Source organism: Antechinus flavipes, chromosome 3, assembly GCF_016432865.1.
Source record: "Antechinus flavipes isolate AdamAnt ecotype Samford, QLD, Australia chromosome 3, AdamAnt_v2, whole genome shotgun sequence".
In the NCBI taxonomy this organism is placed as follows: Eukaryota; Metazoa; Chordata; class Mammalia; order Dasyuromorphia; family Dasyuridae; genus Antechinus; species Antechinus flavipes.
In genome coordinates this window covers 202,505,522-202,524,016 of record NC_067400.1, presented here as the reverse complement: position 1 = coordinate 202,524,016, position 18,495 = coordinate 202,505,522, and the positions used below count along the sequence as shown (strand labels likewise).

General features: G+C 34.5%; 1 protein-coding gene across 6 annotated transcripts in view; it reads left to right on the top strand.

Annotated features, from left to right (window-relative positions):
• Positions 1-18,495, top strand: part of REPS2 (RALBP1 associated Eps domain containing 2) — a 299,240-nt gene that overhangs the window by 269,830 nt on the left and 10,915 nt on the right. For all 6 annotated transcript variants that reach the window (XM_051984434.1, XM_051984433.1, XM_051984430.1 and 3 more), the window contains 3 exons: positions 10,808-10,894; positions 11,690-11,841; positions 16,264-16,369. In XM_051984434.1, the coding sequence (XP_051840394.1) occupies positions 10,808-10,894; positions 11,690-11,841; positions 16,264-16,369 (345 nt within the window). The remainder of the gene's footprint in view (positions 1-10,807; positions 10,895-11,689; positions 11,842-16,263; positions 16,370-18,495) is intronic.

Here is an 18,495-nt window from a genome sequence, read left to right as displayed (position 1 = left end):
ACACTCTACTTTTTCTGCTAACTCATCAATGACATTAGACTTGTTCACTCAACTCCTTTCCTCCTTGCAATCTGGCTTCTGACCTCATCACCCAAATGAACAGCTTTTTCCAAGTTAGTCAGTGTTCTGCCAAATCCAATGATCTTTTTTTGTGGTCTTACTCTCCTTGACATCACTGGAGCATTTACCACGTTCAACCATCTTTTTTGGATTTTTGCATCTTGTTTGATTGTTCTTTCTTTCTTTCTTTCTTTCTTTCTTTCTTTCTTTCTTTCTTTCTTTCTTTCTTTCTTTCTTTCTTTCTTTCTTTCTTTCTTTCTTTCTTTCTTTCTTTCTTTCTTTCTTTCTTTCTTTCTTTCTTTCTTTCTTTCTTTCTTTTTATTTTTAACCCATGCTAGGGTAATTTTTTACAGCATTATCTCTTGCACTCACTTCTGTTCCAATTTTTCCCCTCCTTCCCTCCACCCCCTCCCTCAGATGGCAAGCAGTGAACATGTTAAATAGGTTATAGTATATCCTAGATACAATATATGTGTGCAGAACAGAACAGTTCTCTTGTTGCACAGGGAGAATTGGATTCAGAAGGTATAAATAACCCGGGAAGAAAAACAAAATGCAAGCAGTTTATATTCATTTCCCAGTGTTCTTTCTTTGGGTGTAGCTGCTTCTGTCCATCCTTGAACAATTGAAACTGAATTAGCTCTCTTTATCGAAGAGATCCACTTCCATCAGAATACATCCTCAAACAGTATCGTTGTTGAGGTATCTTTCCCTGTCATTCTAGCCAATCTGACAGGTGTGTAGTGGTATCTCAGCATTGTCTTAATTTACATTTCTCTGATTAATAATGATTTGGAGCATATTTTCATATGTCTATAAATAGTTTTAATTTCTTCATCTGACAATTGTCTGTTCATATCCTTTGACCATTTTTGATTGTTTTTTTGATGATGGGCAACAGCTTTGAGAGAAGGTTCCTATAACAGTCTAAATAGTAAGAGATGAGAATCTGAAATAGAATAGTTGCAATGAGAACGAAGAGGAACTTTGAATTCCAGAGAAATTTTTTAGAAATTTGTGACTGATCAAATGAGGCTTCCTACCTCTACGACTTGGCACCTGAATGACAAAGATCAGTTTAACTTAATCATTCTGGGCTTTTTTTTCTTTTTGTTTTTACTTGTAAATTGGGTGACCAGATTAAATGTTCTCTACGTCCCTTCCAGTATTAAGCCAATGATCTGAATTCCAACTCTGGAAAGTAGCATTAGCTTCATTTTATGGGTAAGAAAACTGTAATTTGCCCATGGTTTGTTTAGTCATTTTCAGTTATGTTTGACTTTTAGTGACTCCATTTAAGGTTTTCTTGACAAAGATACAAAAGTAGTTTTCCATTTCCTTCTCCAGCTCATTTTATAGATGAGGAAATTGAGGTAAACAGGTTTAGACAATTTGCCCATGATTACAAAATTAGTAAGTGTCTGAGACTGGATTTGAATTTAGGGCTTTCTGACTCCACGCCCCGTACTCTATCCACTATGCTACCTAAATGCCCATTTGCTAGTGGTTATGTAATTAAGAAGGGTTGTTGTGAAACTAAAGCACTTTGTAAAAGTAAGGTACTATAGAACCTAGAGAAATGTGAGTTTTTGTCTTTTTACTTTGTGTTGAACTTTTGTGTTCTACCTTAGTAGAAGCCAGGCAAAATATACTATCTCATTTTTGCCTGAAATGATTAGAATTTCCCTTTACAAAGGGTGCATCTTGGCAATTAGGCAAATAGTTGTTCAAATATTTTTTCAGAAAGTCATCTTTTGACATTGCTGTCTATTCCATGTTATTTATATATAAGCATATATATATTATTTGTATATTTATGTATATTCTGTTATATAACATAAGCTGTGTTACTTTGTACCAACTATATATATACACATACATTTTTTATAATAAAAGATTTTTGTTATTGCTGCTGCAGTTGTCTGATTTAAATGATAGAAAGAGATTTTATATTTGTACCCTGGGGTTTTTAAAAGAGCCCAATAAACAAACAGATATGGAAAAGAGTTGATACCAGTGGCTGCAGAGAAGGAAGATCCTACTTCCCCACTGGATGAATTATTTTATCAAACATAGAGAGCAGTCTTTAGATATGGTTCCTATTCTGCTTTTCCATCTCTTCCCTCATAGTAACAATTGAGATATTGGGCAGCTGTTTGGGTCCTCTTTTAGTTTGTGGCTGTCTTGAGAGAAGTGATTATTAATAATCAATGCTTTGGAGAATCAGATTCCCCCCCCTCCCCCACCAGCTTTTTATTGACAAAACGTATGTATGGGTAATTTTTCAATATTGACCCTTGCAAAAACTTCTGTTCCAACTTTTCCCCTCCTCCCCACCCCCTCCTGGATGGCAGGTAGTCCCATATATGTTAAATATGTTAAAGTATATGTTAAATACACTATACGTATACATATTTATACAGTTGTCTTGCTACACAAGAAAATCGGATTTAGAAAGAAGGTAAAAATAACCTGGGAAGAAAAACAAGAATGCAAGCAAACAATAATAGACTATAAATGCTATGTTGTGGTCTATATTCATTTCCCAGTGTTCTTTCGTTGGGTGTAGGTGGTTCTGTTCATTACTGATCAGTTGGAACTGATTTGGATACTCTCATTGTTGAAGAGAGCCACATCCATCAGAATTGATCCTCATATAGTATTGTTGTTGAAGTGTATAATGATCTCCTGGTTCTGCTCATTTCACTTAGCATCAGTTCATGTAATTCTCTCCAAACCTCTCTGTATTCATCCTGCTGGTCATTTCTTACAGAACAATAATATTCTATAACATTCATATACCACAGTTTACTCAGCCATTCTCCAATTGATGGGCATCCATTCAGTTTCTAGTTTCTAGCCATTACAAAAAGGACTGTCACAAACATTTTTGCACAGAGAAGACCTCAATTTCTTAAAGCCGAACTAATCTTACTCTATTTAGTCCCCACTCAGGTTGGGGTAGCCATTGTGTTCCACTCTAGTTTGGGTGGGGATAAATTCTTTAACTATATTGCTTAAGGCTGGGGCTAATTTAAAAAGTAAATGACATAATCAAAGTTCAGGTCCAGCTCTTCATTCTAATATTCTCTTATTATTTGTTAACTAATCAAAGTTGATTGCCATCCTTTTGATCATTCCTTTTCCAAAAGAACTACAAGGCATGAGCCACCATGGTTGTCTTTGATCTAAGAGAATGCCAAATGATCATTCTTTTATTAAAATGCTGGCATTATTAATAAAATTACTGAATTACCCAGAAATTATATCTCTTGGATCTTTTAAATGCCACAGTCTGGATCAGAAGCCAAATTTTGTACTAATATCAATGAACTGAATGTTTACCATTTTGCCTTAGGAATGATGGAATCATGTTGCTGGTTAAGGGAAGAAGCCTAAAGTGATGGGATCTAGCATTTGACATTTAGGTAAAATATTTTACTCTTGCTCTTGGTAATCTCTGGGCAAGTGTAGAAGAGTATTTACCCAGTCTCATTGATAGAACTTGAGAATGAACAGCTTTCATTTTGCATAGTCATCAATTTAGGCTAGATGTCAGGATATGTTTCCTTTTCTTTTAAAAAATTTTTATTTTTCCTCAATAGAATTTTATTTTTCCAATTACATATAAAAATAATTTTCAACATTTATCTTTACAAAATTATGAGTTCCCAAATTTTTTCTTCCCTTTTCCCTGACTTCTTTCTTCTCCAAGACAGCAAACAATTTCATATAGGTTGTACATGAATAGTCATTTAAAACATACTTTTATATTTGTCATGCTGTGGAAGAAAAATCAGAACAAAAGAAAAAACTCACAAAAAAGGAAACCAAACAAACAAAAAAAGGTGAATGCTTCAATATGCTTCAATATACCTTCAGTCTCCACAGTTCTCCCTATGGATGAAGATGGCGTTTTACATCCCAAGTCTATTGGAACTGTCCTGGATCATCCCATTGTTGAGGAGAACTAAGTCTATCATAGTTGATTGTCACATAGTTTTTCTGTTACTCTGTACAGTGTTTCATAACAACTAAAGCTATACCAAATGAGATAGGGTAGTGTAATAAGCCAATCAGTAGGCATTTATTAAGCACTTACTATGTGTAAGGCTCTATACTTAGCATTAAGAAGACAAAGAAAGGCAAAAATACAATCTGTACCCTTGAGGAGCTAATTTGCTTGCTTTCTTTAAAAAACAATTATTAAATTACTTTTTAATTATTATTTCTTTTTTAAATGGTATTTTATTTTTCCAAGTACATGCAAAGATAATTTTCAACATTCACCTTTGCTAAATCTTGTGTTCCAGATTTTTCTTCTTTTCTTCCCCCTTTCTCCTCCCTAAGACATCAATCAGTCTAATATAAGTTAAACATGTGTAATTATTCTAAACACATTTCCATGTTATGTCATGCTGCACCAAAAAAATCAAATCAAAAGGGAAAACAGACTAGAAAAAAAAACAAGCAAGCAAACATCAACAACATCAAAAAGGTGAAAATACTGTGCTTTGATCCACATTCAGTCTTCATAACTCTCTCTTTTTTTCTCTCTCTGGATGTGGATGACCCAGGAATCTATTGCAATTGTTTTGAATCACTTTGGTGTTGAAAAGAGCCAAGTCTATAACAATTGATCATCACATTATCTTATTATTGTGTATAATGTTCTCTTAGTTTTGCTCACTTCACTCAGCATCAGGTCTTGTAAATCTTTCCAGGCTTTTCTGAAATCAGGCTGCTCATCATTTCTTATAAAACAATAATATTCCATTACATACATATACCATAATTTATTTAGCCACTCCCCAACAGAGGTACATCTACTCAATTTCTAGTTCCTTGCCATTACAAAAAAGGGCTGCTACAAACATTTTTGCAAATTTTGTAAAGGTCTTTTCCCTTGTTTTATGATTTCTTTGGTATATATACCCAGTAGAGACATGGCTGGATTAAAGAGTATGCACAGTTTGATAACTTTTTGAGCATAGTTCTAAATTGCTCAATAGAATCGTTGCTTGATTTCACAATTCCACCAACAATGTATCAGTGTCCCAGTTTTCCCACATCCCCTTCAGCATTCATAATTATCTTTTCCTGTCATCTTAGCCAATCTGAGAGGTATGAAGTGGTAACTCAGAATTGTCTTAATGTACATTTCTCTAATCAATAGTGATTTAGAGCATTTTTTCATATGATTAGAAATTACTTAAATTTCTTTGTCTGAAAATTGTCTATTCATAGAGGAACAATAAGTTAGTCTGTACATAGAGGAACAGCCAGTGAAATGCCCTGAGTCAAGAAATGCCATTGTTCAGGGAACACCCAGGAGACCAATGTCATTGGATAGTAGTATGTATGTTTGTGGATATATGGGTGTGTGGTGGTCATGGTAGTATATAAAGTAGAAGACTAGAGAAGTATGTGGCAAAAGGACAATCAAATTATAAATTCAATTTATCCAGTATAAACAGAGGATTTTAAATTTGATCTGAAAGTGATAACAAGCCACTGGAACTTATAGGGTCATGAATTCTACTCACTGCTCTTCTGTTTACTACTTATGTAATTTACACGACTTCAGAGAAATTACCTCATCTCTTTGTGCTTCAGCTTCATCAGTTATAAAATAAGGAGCTGGACCAAATAGATGTTGAGGTGGTTTCTAGATTTGAATTGGTGATTTTAGAAAGCCATGAACTTCTAAGCTCATCAGATTGGCAAAAGTGACAAAAATGAAAAATGACAAATGCTAGAAAGCTGTGGGAAATGAGACATAATTGATGCACTATTGATGAAATTATGAAAAAGTCTATTGTCATTCTGGAAAGTAATTTAGAACTATATCCAAAAATATCCTTTGACCCAGAAATACCAAAGAGATCAGAGAAAAAGGAAAAAATCCCATACATATACAAATATTTACGATAGCCTTTTTTTTTTTTTTTTTTTTTTTGGTGGAAAAGAGTTGGAAATTGAGCAAGTGTCCATTAGTTGGAAAATGACTGAACTAGTTTTGGCATAAGGATGTGAAAAAATGCAATGTTGTAAGAAATGATGAAGGGAACAGATACAGAGAAATTTGGGAAGACATGTATGAACTGATGCAGAGTGAAGTGAGAAGAACCAGAGTAATTTATATAATAGCAATATTTCAATGGCACATAACTTTGGAAGATCTAAGAACTTTGATCAACATAATGTTCATCCCAATTCCAGAGGACTCAGGATGTAGCATGATGCCTAATTCTTCACAGAGAGGTGATAGACTCAGAGTGTAGACTGACACATTTTCTTTCTTTCTTTATTTTTTGGACAGGGTCAATGTAAGAATTTACTTAATTATGTGTAAAGGGAGTTTTGGTTTTCTTTCTCAAAGTTGGGGAGAAATAAAAGGGAGAGAAGATGAATTTTCATTGGTTAAAAAAATTAAAATCAAAATGGAAAATAATCCTATAAGCTTCCTCTAGAAGTAATGTGTTCTCCCTTATCAAGCAATCAATTAACATTTATTAAGTGCCTACTATTTGATAAGCACTATTCGAAGCTGAGCCCTAGGGATTTAAAGAAAGACAAAAAGCAAACAATTCTCAATTCACAGTCTAAAGTGAAAAGACAACAATGTACATGACTATATATGAGCAGGATAAAAATAGGGTAAATTGTGGGCATTGGCTGGATGACATCTTAAACCCAGATCTTCCAGTTTCAAATCCCTCTCTATTGCATTGTTCCCATCACTCAGTTGCCACTGTTTCAGTTCATCCTTTTCAGTGGATACTAAGAGTGCAGTATTCAAAATTGTTTGGAGCTATCCCTCCACTGATGCTGGCTAAGAGAAGTGACTGTTAAAGAAGCTTACTCAGCAGAGAGTTTGTAGTTCTGCCATCTCTAAGAACTAATTAAATTATGTTGTTCTTAACTTGTGCTTCTCCACAATAGCCAGTGCTGCATATTCTTGCTAGTATTAAGGACTACTAATTGATCCAGAGGTTTTGTTCTAGTGTTGGAAGGAAAATTCATTTAAAACATGGAAGAGGGAAGGAAAAGTGTATCATTTTATAATTTGTTTAGTTGTTTTTTTTTTTTTTCAAGAAATCTTGCCTTTAGCCATAATAGACTTTTTTGTTTTGTTTTGTTTTATCATGCCACAAACTGACAGGCACATTTTATCATAAATAAAGCTGGTAGGAAGGTATTATTTAATTAAAACAATAGTAATTCTAATATTTGGTTGTTCCATATACATTCAGACATTTAACTTTAATACAGACAAGAAATCTTTTAGGATAGGGAAATCTTATCCATCATAACATTGTTTTTCCATTATTTCCTCATGTGCACACATGCACATGTGTTTGTATGTATGTATACATGTGTGTGTGCATGTGTATGTGTGTGTTTTGGGGAGGGCATATTTTTTATTGGGACTTGTGAATTTCATTAATGAAGGGAACTTCTGTTGTGGAAATTCCCCCATCAATGCAGATTTGCAGCTCTTCTGCTCTTTATGCTTTTCTGCTAATCTTAAAAAGTTTCTTTGTGCACAAAGTGGTTTAAAAACTGCTAATTGTGATACAACTAATATGTATGAGGATTAGATCCTGCCTTTGTTCTATCTCATAGTGCTTAACATACTTTTTCCTATATAAAAAGGCCAAAAAATCTAAGGCATTTTTCAAAGATATTTCTTGTTAGTTGGTTATCTTCTTCCCAAAAGACCTACTGTGGGACTTATACTGTTAATAACTATGAAAGGATGTATGACAAACATTTTCCAAAGATGTGATGGTACTTTGTCAATCACAGTCAACAATTTAGAGATAGAAGAAGACTGTTGTTTATCACAGCCAGAGGGAAGTCATCAATGAACAGAAATTGGCAAATTGATGATCACATCAGTTTCATTAACTTATATGGGTTTTGCTTACACAAATAGGATGTGTATGGTGGAATTTCAGAGAACAAATAAGGAAAGATAATGATTTACAGACCAAAGAATAGATTGCAGAAGAAAAAGATCTTTGTGAGGTAAAATGGGAAAATTACCTGGTTAACACAAACATAAAGCTTTTAAGTGTGATTTTGCAGACTCTATGTGACCTATTCATCCTAAGTAAAAGGCAGTAAAAAAAAACTAAAAGCAGAATGTTTCTCCTGGAGATGATAGTCTTATCCTAACTAGAGGTTTTCAAGATTATCTTTTTTTTTTTTTTTTTTTTTACAAGAACTATGATTTTATTGGTATAGCAAATTCCTAGTGAGGCAATTCTTATCAGTGTAGCTCTGCAAAGCATTTGTTATAAACCACGATGGTGATGATTATAGTAGGAACATTTATATTTTACTTTAAGATTTGCAAAGTGTTATCCTATATTATTTTCACAACTCTGGGAAGTAGGTGCTATTATTATCCCCATTATACAGATGAGAAAATTGAGCTTAGTGAGTTTCTCAGGATTACATAGCTAGTAAATGTCTAAAGCAAGATTCAAAATCTTCAAAATCTTCCTGATTCCAATCTGAAGATCCATGTGTTATGCCATCTGGGACATGAACAACCAAGTAACTTGTCCGGGGTCACATGAATTTGTGTGTGTGTGTGTGTGTGTGTGTGTGTGTGTGTGTGTGTGTGTGTAAGAGAAAGAGACTGAGAGACAGAGAGAGAGAAAGGGAAAAAGGGATAGAGAGAGAGAAAGAGAAAGGGAGAAAAATAGAGAAAGAGAGAAAGCAAAGGAAGAGGAGAAAAACTAATAAAGAGGAATAGGTCTAGACTTTGGGTCTTCCTAAATATAAAGATGGATTAGCTAGGCATAAATTTTCAGTGTCTCAAGTATATTTGTGCCATGTTAGAAGAGGTGAACAGTAGATGTGCCTTTAGTGAGTGCTAAGTGAAATAAAAAGCTTCCATTAGTCTCTCTACCCAGAGTGACATTTCAGAGCTTTTGTGGGAACATTCTTTTATAGATACAGAAAGCAAGTGCTGCTTTTCCTGTGGAGGGTCCAGGTCTGCAAACCAAATAGTCTAGATCATAGAGAGGTCAATGAGGAGCATGCTAAGTTCTCTGTGACCTCTTTGGTCAGTGTGGATTCACTGGTACATTATTTACTAAGCTTAATATTTAGAGTACATAAGAAAAATGGATAGATAAATATCCTGCAAAGTTGCTTCTGTACAGAGCATTTAGCTGCATTTTTTCCTAAAAAAATTTTCAAGAATGTTTTTAAAAATTTTTTTCTCAATCTTCTATGATCCTTGTTATGTCTAGATTTTTTTGGTTCATTCATCTGTGTAATTTAAGGGAATCAGAATTGTAAATGGGAAATTAATTATCTCTGAGATTGAAGGCAAACCTCTTGGTAGTTGATGAAGGTATAACACTTTAGGATTTGTAATTTTATGATAATGCTTCCTTATTCTCCATTTTTTGGGAGTTTTTGTTGTTGTTTAGCTTGATAATAGAAAGATCAGATATGTCTTTGACATCTACTGACTACGTAACTCTGAACAAGTCATTTAATGACTTTTTAATGTCCCAGGCAACTTGATAGGTCTTTAAATCATACAATAGGTAACTGCTTTCATTGGTGACAGTTTCCACTCTAAAAATTCTCTGGACTAATGAAATCCCAGTTCTAGAACAAAAATAAAAGAAAAAAAAAAAGTTGATCAAGGGTTCCATGAAAGAGAAGGGGTCTTTCCTTCACCTATGATTTTCCTCACTGTGTGGCTTTTGGGAAGTTTCTTTACCTCATATCAGTTTTTCACTTATTATGTATATCCATATCTATCTATCTATCTATAATACATATAGTTATTATATATGATTTATTATATATCTCTATCTGTTGTATATATGTGTGTGTATATATATATATATTGTCTATAGGCAATCACAGCTTCATGAAACTTATGTGAAAACTATTTAGTTTATTAAAAGAGAAAGAACTTGAATGTGGAACCCAAAGAGTTCACAATCCATATAAAAGTTTGCATTTTTATCACAGCAAGACAAAAGAAAAAGACATCACAAATCTCTACCTAAAGGGGAATGGCATGGAAAAGGGAAAGGGAGGAGCAAGGTGAAGACAAAAATCACATTCTTTTCCCTCGGGAACTTCTAGACTGTGAAGATAGGATAGCCCACTTGTCTATTTATCTACAAGGGTCTCAGCTTCACAAGCAATTTCTTAGCCTACTGCAGACTGACTGGTGCCTGTCTTGATTCCCAAGGATATGCAGGGAGTCCAGCTTGGGATGCAAAGGAACACAATATGTCAACTCAGGGGGGCTTTTTTTTTTTTTTTTAATCTTTGATATATTCAGGGCCTCCAATGTTTTTGGAAAATATGACAACTCAAAAAGATAAATTCAGGGGATCCCTTAACATTCTGTAACTCTCTCTTTTTCTTTTTCTTTCTGTTTCTTTCTTTCTCTCTCTGTCTCTTTCTTTTTCCGTATCTCTCTCTCTTTCCCTTTCTCCATCCCTTCCTCACTTACCCCATTCTGTGTCTCCCTCCTTCTCTTCCCCGCTCTTTCTCTTTCTCTCTCTCTGTATGTATGTGTGTAATTTCAAAACTCTTTCCAGCTTATATATAATTTCAAAGCTCTTTTCCAGCATTCTGTTTTTGAGAATTTGTGGGAATGTAAGTTCATTTTTTCCCCTTTGTGACCAAAGTTTGAGAATATTTTGATCCTTCATGCTTTTATATACTTGTTATAACATCTGATATATTATTGTAGACAGAACAAGTATCAGAGATAGAATTACATCCTCAATTGATCAGAACTCCATCTCAGACTGAGGAAAGTGGAAGTCCTGTGAAAAAGGTAATGTTGGAATGCTTAATGTTGTCATAAAATACTCCTTTGTATCTTCTTGTTTCTGTCAGCACACTGAAGCGCTATCACATTCCTGTTTGGAAAGTTTGGATCTCAGTAATGAGCATAAGCTTCTGCTATACAGTGACTACTAGCTGTCTTGCCAAAGATCCTTCCATTGCCAGGTTTAAAAGATGGAATGGTAAATAGGTTTGAGAAAATTCAGAGGTTTTTATTTTCTTAGAGCCAGAATGATGCAGTTCTGAAAAAAGTACATTATCTGCTTCTAACATTCCCTTTGAATATTTCCTTTCTGCTTATTTCCCTATCCCTGTTCAACAATATAGTGGCCTATATTCTATCCTTTTAGGTCATTGATTCACTTTTGAGGTGCTCTTTAAATTACTCTCATTATCTTTTCCTTATCTGCTCATTCTAGTGCTGAGTTGGGGGAATTTAAGTTACCCTGGAGGATTCCAGATTTCCTCAAAATGTTCCACATATCCATTTCTATATAACACTGTGGTTCTTAAGCATACCTTCATGTGATAATTGAGGTAAAACAATGAAGGATATACAGATGTAAAGTCAAAAATACATATTGTAAAGTTTATTATAAGTTCATAACTTCTATCTACTATGATATGGTTGGTCTGGAGTCAAATTCTCATTGATCATTCTTTCTAAATGACATTGCCTATCTGTTATGAGAATGTAAAGGGTTCTGTATATGTAGACATGAATGGGAGGTTGGAAATTGAGGGGTATTGGTATGAGTATAATCATTGTATTTCTTCTCCTCAGGATCTGCCACATACACAACCACCATCAAAGCCCATTCGTCGAAAATTCCGACCTGAAAATCAAGTAATGGAAAACCAAGAGCCTTCTTCTGTGAGTGGGACATCTTCTGTGCCAACTGTGCCAACTGTGAAGCCACATGCATCAATCCAAAAGTAAATAGAATAAATCAGTAAAAAAAAAATGGTAGCTATAGAAACGCTGAATGCTACTCCTTTCTTTCTCTTTTCCTTTTTTCTCCCCTTAACCCACAAGATTAAGTGGGTTAACCACTAATCCTTTTTGGTCAAGGCCTATAATTTAATGAGTATAGGGAGCTCCCAATGAGAAAATTCCTTTTATCAATATAGATCACTATCTTCTCTGCAATTACCAATAGAATTAGAGAGGGTAGGGGAAGGCATTGAGAAGCTGAACAACTTATTGCCCAGGATCACTCAACTAGTACATATTAAGGGTAATACTTAAACCCAAGATATCAGAATGTGGGAAAAATAAAAGAAATTAGCATTCTTCACCACTTGCCTGGATTATGTTCTGTTTTGACTAGGATAAGTAGATAGTTTCATGAATGTCGAACTCACTTCAGTTGGAGTAGGATTATTATTTTTGTTTCAAAGCATTTTTTGCTTCAGATTGACTACAATTTATACAATGCTTTAAGATTTACAAAGTGCTTTTCATATATTGTCATTTAACTCTTACTACAACACTGCTATAATAATAGCATTTTATGAAATGAAGAAACTTAGGCAAACAGGCTAAGTGAATTGATTAGGATCACATAGCTAATAAGGAGCAATAATCACAACTAATATTTGTAAAGCACATACTATGTGTTCTTTATAATTATTGTCTCAGTTGATCCTTGCAACAACCCTGGGAAGTAGATATTATTATCTCCATTTACAAGATTAGGAAATTGAGGTAGACAGCAGTTAAGTGACATATCCAAGGTCCTATAGCTACTAAGAGTCAGGATTTAAATTCAAGATTTCCTGACTCTAATTCCAGTATTTTATGCATGTACCTGCCTCACAACTATGTACAACAGTGTTCGAGATTTAGCATCTGAACTAATAATTTTTTTGTTCAGTTGTTCAGTTTTGTCTGATTCTTCATGATCACATTATGCCAGGTCTTTCTATCATCCCTTATCTCTCAAAGTCTGTCAAAAGTTCATGTTCATTGTATTTCCATGACAATATTTACCCATTTTATCCATTGCCATCCCTTTCTCCTTTTTGCTTTGTGTCTTTCATAAGATCAATGAGTCCTATTTTCTCAATATATAGCTAATGTATTTAAGCTTCAGCTTTGACCTTCCAGGGAATATTGCGAATTGGTTTCATTATGTATTGACTAATTTGATATCCTTGCTGTCCAAGAGATTCTCAAAAGTCTTCTCCAACACCACAATTAGAAAGCATCACCAATTTTGTGGTGCTCAGCTTTCCTTATATTTCAGCACCCAGAGCCATATATTGCTACTGGAGAAACCTTAGTCTTGACTATACAGACCTTGATTGGTGAGATGAAGTCTCAGCTTTTTAGGATGCTGCCCAGATTTGCTGTGACTTTATAACAAGCAACTAGGCTTAAAATGTAGGGAGAATGGAGTTAAATATCTGTGATCAGGATTAAAATAGGCACTGAACACAAATTCAGTATTGTTTCCCATCAGAAGTGCCCAGAGCTGAAAGAGGGCTCCCAGGCAGTTTTTGCTGCTCTTTGCCTTGGTCAGAATGGTCAGGATAGACATCCATGCCAGAAGAGAGCACAGCAAGTTGCTAATCTCAGCATCCACTCATGAGTGACCTTCACTCAGGGTCACTAGTTTACTGTTGCATCTTTTCTCCTTGTGATAATTCTGTAGTGAGAATAGCAAGAATAGCAAACACTGAAGATAGTTGGCTGTCCCTTTACCTCTTTTCTAAAATTGGAATTAAGCTTCTACCTCCCAAGGTTGTTTTGAGTATCAGATGATATAAAAATTATAAAATGTTTAGTATAGTTCCTGATCCATAGTAAGCACTGCATAAATGTTAACTATTATTATCAAATTAGTACAGGTTTTCAGGCCAACTATAGAAGACAGTGGTCAATCACTTCCAAAAGCAGAGACTGTGTATTCCCTTTTGCCTTACTTGCAGAGGCTGAGTTTCTATGTACACTAAGCCTTATATAGGCACCTGATTTGGTAACAAACCTAATTTACATATTGGGACATTCTCAGAACACATGCATACATACTGGCCAGCCTAGGCCATGAAACAAAATTAGCCAAAAGTAGATTAATTAAGAAATGATAAAATCTTTGAATAAATAGCATTAGAACTGGCAGATTCAGCTCCAAAGATCACCACTGTCCATTCCATTAAGAATAATGGAGTTGATGAGGTCTAGTCCAATAGGGACCATTGAACTCTGGGTTTTTAGCAGTAAGTAGACCTCAGATAACATCACCAGTAATGAGCTGCTGACAAGTCAAAAAGAAAAAAAAAATTGTTTTGCTTAGAAATAACTAGGCTTATCTGCTTTATATTTTTAAATTATTTTTGTGGCCACTGAGGATATATTTATAAAAACAAAGTATTTATGTCATTGAAGGTAGGAGATGTTGTTAAACAACATGGCTGTTGGTGCCACATCATGGATTTGAGAGGCTCTGCTTTCCATGTGATTCAACATCATTCATTTATTTGTCTTAGGGTACTTGGGAAGGAAATGAAGTCAGGTTAGTAGTAATAAAAACAACAAAAACAGCAGCAACAATAATAAATAAGATTTTCATATTACTTACTCTGTGCCAGGCAGTGTGCTAAGTGCTTTACGATTATCTGATTTGATTCTCACAACAACCCTGGGAGGTAGGTAATATTATTATCCCTATTTTACACATGAGGAAACTAAGGCAAACAGAATTAAGGATCTGAGGATGTTTTAAACTCAGGTGTTCCTATCAGGCTTAGTGTTCTATGCAATGTGGCACCTCCTTGAGATAGGGATTCTATTTTCTTCAAAAGTTTTTAGATTTTAAAGCTTAAAGGGATGAATTACCAATCACAGATTTAGAGATGGAATAAACCTTTGAGACCATCTTTTCCAGGGCCTTCATTTTATAGATGAGGGAACTGATATCCTGAAAGATTTAAGTCACATAGTAACTGGCAGCTCAGTAATTTGAATTCAGATCCTCTGACTTTACATCTAACTGTGCTGTAGTTCTCCTTTCACCCCTGAATTTGTGTGTAGAGAAGACGATAGGCTGAAAACTTCCTATATCCTAATAAAGAAAAAGGAATAAATATGATGAGCTGAAAGCTAGGGACAGCAACCTCCCACTGCTTGAGTTTTTAAATTGATAATTTTATATGGTAAGAATGATGTTTTAAATATCCAAATGGCCTTTGGCAGAAAAAAGGTTCCCTAGTCCTGCCTTAAAACCTGGGTCTTATATTATCATTCACATTCAGTATTCTGACAGTCAATCAATTTGGTGGTTGTTCTGGACTCTGTAGGACATAACATAACAGTTAGTTCTGACCCGCATGGTTTCTAAGGGTACACTTCATCTTCCTAAACTGAATCTCCACGTCATCAAGTTCTGAACTCATGAAGCCTGGGATTGTATCTCCCTTGACATCCAGTACAGTGCATATTGCACATGCTTTGGAAACATTCACTCAAAGCATCAGAACATTTTTCACAAAATGAATTCAGTTATTATAAACTACTGCAGTCAGAGGAAGGCCTGCTGTCCAAAAAGCATATCTTTGAGATTGGATTTCTAGCTGATCATCTATAAGAAAGCCTTGTGTCTTGTGTGACTTTCCCCTCCTTGACAGTTAGGTTTCTCCTGCTTAGGAATGAGCTAAATTGGGATGAAAGAGACTGGCAGCTTTGCTTCTGGACTCAAAATGTCAAAGAACATCAGAGTTGAAAAATTGAATTTTTAAAATTTGATTTGATTCTTGGCTGCTATTAGATATGCTTTTGCATAAATCCTAAAACCTCACAGATATGCAGGCATACATGCATACAATACCATTTTTATATTGTTGGCTCTAATAATGAAGTAAGAAAACAACATAATTCAAGCTGCTCTGTGTGTTATATAATTGCTTCCTCATAGAGCATGCTTCTGTTAAGATTTGCCCAAAGGGATGAGTAGCTCTTTAAATGCCATTGATATTTATATACAAGGAGTATTTCAGTTAATATAATTTGTCAGAAAGACTTTTATATATTTTTTTTACTAAAATATCTTAGAATGCTTGGAAGACCAACTATTTGAACAGCCTGAAATCATAGCTACTCTTTAGATTATGAAATATGAAACTCAAATATATTTATAGTCTATAAATGTAAAAGAAATGATATTGCTTTTTGTTGTCATTAGTCCAGTAATGCCATTTGTTTAATTACATAAAATATATTGATTTTATTTTATTTTTAGTGATTAACAAAGTGGGGCTCTTTGTCAATTGAAGCTACCCTGAATCTTCAAGGGTTGGGGTCAGTAACTCTCAAAGTCCTTTTTTGATTAAATTATTTTCTACTTCTCTTCCTGGCAGACAATCTTCTAAGCAGAAGAAGGCAATCCAGACGGCTATTCGGAAAAACAAGGAGGCCAATGCAGTGTTAGCCAGGTTGAATAGCGAGCTCCAACAACAGCTAAAGGTGAGGAAATGCATTGAAAAACTGGGTCATTAGACTTGGATCATCTAGTTATTTTTCAACAATGCCCACTGATCCTGCTCTTGTGGATGAGACTGGCAGCTTTGCTTCTGGACTCACAATGTCAAAGAACATCAGAGTTGAAAAATAGAATTCAATGGCTATCTAATCCAACCCATACCAGAAAAAGGAAATCCTTACCACAACATAGCAAGTGAATGAACTTTCAGCTTTTACTTATTATGGATGAGGGAGACCCAATAACCAAGTTGACTCATTCCATTTTTGAACATTTCTAATTATTAGAAAGTGTTTCCTGATATGAAGCCTGACTTGAATCTTAACAATTCTCTACTTCTTTGCTCCTGGTTGTGCCCCTTGCACAATAATTTATATGAAAAAGAGGGAGGGAGGGACTGTACCTTACACACAGAGGAAGTGTTTAATGCTTATTGATATGACTTGACTTCCAAAAGTTAATTACCACCGAATATTTGGGAGAGGAAGTTAAAGAACATCTTTCTGACTTGAGACTTAATATCCTAATGTTTAACATCCTTCAGATTTAATATCTAAGGGTTGGAAGAATAGCAGAATATAAAATGCTGCTGTTGGAATCTGGGTTGTTTAAAAATGCTAGGAAGTCAAGGAATGCTTGCTGAATTCTAGACATGCTATCTAACATTGTATATTATATTTATGCATATAACTTATATGCATATATATACAAGATAAAAACATGTTATATAGACACATCTATATCTATATACATTTATCTTAAATACTTATATATTTGGATATTATATATAAAAGGGGTATAATATATATGTAATATAATGAGATAGTTTATGTAATGTATGCATATGCACACATGTGTAATATATGTACAATATAATAAATGGTTACGTATGTATATGTGTATATATGAACAATATATTATGCATGTTAATATACAATATATAAATTGCTATGTATTTATATATACACACATACTATATATGTGCACACATGTATATGTATTATATACTTGTGTATTTTATGAGTATAAAGGTATATATTAGGGCATACGTAAAGTTTATATAGTGTGTATACATATTCACACATAAACAATCAGCACAGTATGCATACTCACACACACATATATGCATGCATGAACTCAAGCCCTAATCCTCTTAGTTGTGGAAATTAAAATTATCATGCCTACATTACAAGACATTGAGGCAGAACTCTGATCCAATGACACCTTATTAAAGGGTCCGTGGTCCTTTCTAATGAAGTGAACTTCAGATCTTTCTTGTGATCTGAGATGCCTCCTCCTTCCAGAGCCCTATTTTTATATAGCTAGATTCCAGTCTTTCCAAATACAGAATAATTCTATTGATCAACATGTGATACATAAGTTAAAATAAATTGTCAGCAGGATCACTACTTAAGTGTTGTAAGGAACTTCTCTACAAAAGATGGACAGAATTCTACTTTGATTGTATAGGAAGAATTGGTACTAGCTTTCACAGTCAGTGACTTAAGAGATCATAAGATGGTCATCTTCTCTTATTGGACAAGGAATTGGTCCAGATATATAAAAATATTTTTTGGGACTTTTCATTCCCTAACTTTTCCAGTTGTGATCTCTGAAATGCTGGCCTTGGTCACCATGACAAGGAAAAACAAGATGGAGGGCCTTTAGTTAAATTCCTATAGATAAGCAAGTGAACTTAAAATCTGCAAGCTCATAGCTCTGGGGCCTTATACACAGAATTTTGGTATGATTCTATCAAATTGATTAATACTGATCAGAATAGAGTAGGGGTCTAAATAAATAATCTCTCACATACTCTAACTCTAATTGTAATACTTAATGTCTCCAACTCTAACCCTGATCCTATACACATACATGTGTATTCATGTCTATTTTACAGACCTGATGACCTAGATGACTTCAAGGGTTCCTTCTATTTCAGATTAAGTGTGACTCTCTGACTTTCATGAATGTCCTTTTTCTCCTTTTTCTCTTCCTTTCTGAATTCTAGCCATCCTTCAGAATTTAATTCCAGTCTAGTATTAAGTACCTACTATGTGCCAGGCACTCTACTAAGCACTAGTGGAAAGAATATTGAGCCTAATAATTG